Source organism: Sinocyclocheilus rhinocerous, unplaced genomic scaffold (genome assembly GCF_001515625.1).
Source record: "Sinocyclocheilus rhinocerous isolate Xijiao unplaced genomic scaffold, SAMN03320098_v1.1 scaffold46812, whole genome shotgun sequence".
Taxonomy (NCBI): Eukaryota; Metazoa; Chordata; class Actinopteri; order Cypriniformes; family Cyprinidae; genus Sinocyclocheilus; species Sinocyclocheilus rhinocerous.
The window spans coordinates 729-4,924 of record NW_015658481.1 but is presented as its reverse complement, the minus strand read 5'-3'; the positions used below and the strand labels follow the sequence as shown (position 1 = coordinate 4,924).

At 31.7% G+C, this 4,196-nt stretch overlaps 1 protein-coding gene across 1 annotated transcript; it reads right to left on the bottom strand.

Annotated features, from left to right (window-relative positions):
• Positions 1-1,374: 1,374 nt before the first annotated feature.
• Positions 1,375-3,909, bottom strand: LOC107722170 (uncharacterized). Its single transcript, XM_016530424.1, has 4 exons — positions 3,680-3,909; positions 2,833-3,147; positions 2,226-2,342; positions 1,375-1,501 (listed from the first exon to the last, which is right to left on the bottom strand). The coding sequence occupies exons 1-3, from the start codon at positions 3,894-3,896 to the stop codon at positions 2,230-2,232; spliced, it is 645 nt and encodes a 214-aa protein (XP_016385910.1). The 5' UTR covers positions 3,897-3,909; the 3' UTR covers positions 1,375-1,501; positions 2,226-2,229.
• Between the last annotated feature and the right edge of the window lie 287 nt (positions 3,910-4,196).

The window sequence follows — 4,196 nt, the reverse complement described above, 5'->3', positions numbered from 1 at the left end:
ATTCAGTTTCTATCCACAGCACAGTTATTAACCTTATTAACCTGCACTTAAGGCATGTGAATTATCAAAACTTTGCTAAAAACATGTTGCGTACAATCTACTCCGTGTCTTCTGTCATCTGATCGATAGTTTATACTTTTTTTTAAGCAAGTAAAAGGTATTTTAGTGTAATTGTAAAAGTCCACCTTCAGCTTGTGCTTCAAGTATTTTTGCGGTCAAATCGTTACTGATTTTTAAAAACTAAACATAATGACTTTTATATTGTTAATTATCCACATACAATAATGCTGTTAAAATGTATCACATATGATCATCAGGCATTTGACAAACATTTGTTTCTCTCAATCATCATTATATGTTCATTATATGTTTTAATCACCAAACAAAGCTTTTAAATATCATCATCATCTTAAAGACATTATTGGAAGATATAGAATGATAACTGAGATTCATTTTATTTTATGCAAGTAGTCTGCTATACTGTTATAGAGGTGTCATGGATTTACATTTCAAGCCTTCAGAATCTCATCTTACTTTTTTGGTCATATAAACATAAGCATCTGCACCAAATTACTTTTTTTTTTTTCTCTCAGTTTGGGTCTATGAATGACACTGAGGTATTTTTTTCCTCCTCTAATATGAGCTCCATATTCTCATTATATCATACAACATGAATCATAAAAGCCTGATGTATTAAATAAGATACTTTTTATAAAATCTATATACTGGCCAGCCATAGCTCACAGCACTTTGTCCGACCCCTGAAGAGACCTTCATACAGATTATTTGTGTAACGCACACATATACACAAGTACATATTTCCGCCACTGATTTAAAAAAAGAAAAAAAAAAAAAAAAAAAAGGAATTGCGAGTTTAATCTCACAATTCTAATTTTTCTCGCAATTGCGAGTTTACATCTTGCAAATTCTGCCTTTTTTTCTCGGAATTAAGTGATATAAACACGCAATTGCAAGTTCTAAAGTCAGAATTGCGAGATACAAACTCGCTATTCTGACTTTTTTCTCACAATTGCGAGTTTACATTTCACAATTCAGAGTCTAAATCAAGGACATAATGGTGACATTTCAAGAATTAATGTTGCAGGATTTCAACATTTTGTCAAAACCACAAATCTTCAATGTGGACAGTGAAATGTTTCATTTCTCAAGGATTCCTGCTGAAAAGATCAGTTTAAAGTAATCTTGCAGTGTCATGCAAGCATAGAGTGTTAATAGTGTCATCAAGATATCAAGGTGATATCAATCTATTATTGGTACCAACTACAGAAATCTTATCATGACACTATTTCTATGAGTGATCGGTGTTTCACTGATGCTCTTCTCTCTTTTCCCATCAACACTTTATTGCTTCCTTTGAAAAAAAAGTATGTTACACTGACATCTCACTGGTAGCATCAGTCTGATTAGGGAACATCCCATTAAGAGCCTTCTTCAAAAGAGTGGGAGTCAAAGTAGGGGGCAAGTCTAAAACTTGATCCACCTGTGAAAACAGATTCACAGAGAGTAAAAGAAACAGTAAAAGATTGAAGTTTCACTTACACAAACACAAAACACTACAGACTAGAGAACGCGTATAGTTAAAAAAAAAAAAAGTCTATTCTGCTCACCAAGCAGATTTATTTATGTTTATTTGATCAAAAATAAAGTAAAAATTGTGAAATATTATTACAATTTAAAATAATGGTTTTCTATGTGAATGTATTGTAAAATGTAATTTATTCCTGTGATCAAAGCTGAATTTTCAGCATCATTACTCCAGTCTTCAGTGTCACATGATCTTTCAGAAATCATTCTGATATGCTGATTTGCTGCTCAAGAAATATTATTATTAATGTTGAAAACAGTTGTGTGCAGTTTTTGCATGATTCTTTAATGAATAGAAAGTTCAAAAGAAGAGCATTTATCTGAAATACAGAGCTTGTGTAACACTACACACTACATTCAAAACTTTTGTAAGTATTTTTTTTTTGTCTTTTTTGGAAAGAATACTTTTATTCAGCAATGCATACATTAATCAGAAGCGACAGTAAAGACATTTAAAATGTTACAAAATATTTATATTTGAGCCAAATGCTGTTCTTTTGGTCTTTTTATTCATTAAAGAATCATGAAATTTTTTTTTATAGTTTAACATTTTCAAACTATTTTCACACAATAAATCTCTTATTTTCAATTCTGTTAAACCATCTGTATGTAATACTCACCATTTCATAATTTCTGATGCTTGCGATAGTAAATCATACAAACAGCAGCAGCAACATACAGCAGAACAGCAGCAGCAGCACCATAATGTTTTCTTGCTACAGCAGCTGAAGACAGTCCTGAATCCGAAACAGATGAAGACAAGACAGTCATCAATATTTAATCAGGGACTGATAATCAGCTTTAACAAAATTTTTGTCTGATATTTACACATTTATACTTTGGTCAACAGTTGTATGATAGTAAGTTTAACTAATACATTCTGCCATCTTTTGGGTTCTTGAGGAACAGTCCATTAAGTTCTAGTTCAAGCACTTTATTGTCATTGTGTAACAACAAAATTACTCGTGACAACCCAGAGGTGCATTTAAAATCCAGAAACAAAAGGAAGACAATTTAAAAGCAAAGTTTAAACAGTTAACAATACAGTAAATAAATACAAAATAATAGCTAAGAAAACAAAATTATACAGAACAATGTATTTATTTAAAATACAATTATTAAACTGTATTCAAATTTTTCAAAGGAAATAGTCATTGAAGTAAATAAATAACTGAAAGGGAAATTCAATGAATTAGTCATTCAGTAGAATGACTAAATAATACTTACTAATGACAGCAACACTGAATGTCTTTATGGTGCAGATTCTGCTGCTATTGATCTGTAGTTGATAGAGTCCAGAGTCTGTGGTTCTGATGTTTGTGATGGTCAGAGATCCAGCCTGATTATCCAGCTGCAGTCTGTCTCTGAATTCCTTATCAGCAACACAATGAACATCTGTACAGCTATTAATGTCTATACGAGTGTCATTAAAATACCACGTGATCGTATCATTTGTTTTTATTACACCAGGAAGTAAAGTGACAGATTCTCCCTCCTTCACTAATTTTCTCTTCATTTCATCTCGTTCAGCAGCAGAAACACCTGAAATGCAAACCAACAGCTGATTGAAGGATATTTTTGATTAAAAAAAAGAAAGAAAGAATGAATGAAAGAAAAAAACAACTAACAATGTGATTACATATTCTTTGTTGATTATCAGTCTGAAAAGCAACATTTATTCAAGTGTTTTTTTTTTTCACTCATAAAGACATTTTACAGCCTTATTTTAAACCAAATCATCAATCAAACAGATGACAATAAAAGGTAATGGTTGGGTGAGAAAATGTCATCTCCACCAGAACAGAAAATTGCAGCTTATTATGAACTAAAACTAACAGCTCACCAAAATAAATTTTGGTTTGCAATCTTATTGTACTTGATGTACAGTATCTTATTCTTAATGATGTTAACTGAATTTGACAATTCCACTTGAACAGCAAATGTGTTTTTAAAGCAGCATGAGTGACCTATAAAATTTATGGTTGCACAAGAAAATTTCACTTCTATGATAAACATAATAAACACATTAATGTGACTTATACATAACCTTGTTTTAAAACACTAAATGACTCACCATGGACAGTAACACTGAAGGTCTTTGCGATATTACGGCTGGTGATCTCTGCTTTATAAACTCCAGCATCTGTGGTGTTGATGTTTGTGATCATAAGAGATCTGTCTGTCATATTCAGTTTGTGTCTGAATCTCTGGGGACACTGAACATCTGTACAGATCTTATTCTGATCTCCAGTGATTTGAGCTATACGAATTTTATTAAAATACCATGTCATTCTATCTTGTTTGTTTGTGTCAACACCAGTGTGTAGAATGACTGAATCTCCCTCCATCACTGACACTTCATCTGTATCATCACTAGACTCACCTGAAGAAGAAATTAACAGTTAATTATAAATAACATATGGGGCAGTGGGACAAAAATATACATGATTAGTGGTGTGAAAATGTATACGTGTGTGCTTTTACTCTACAGATCATAAATAAAATGAGTGCATTCAAATTTCAGTTTGAAGTTGTCACAACCTAACCCAAATTTTTTACTTTATAACAAATAAACAAATCACAGATATGTC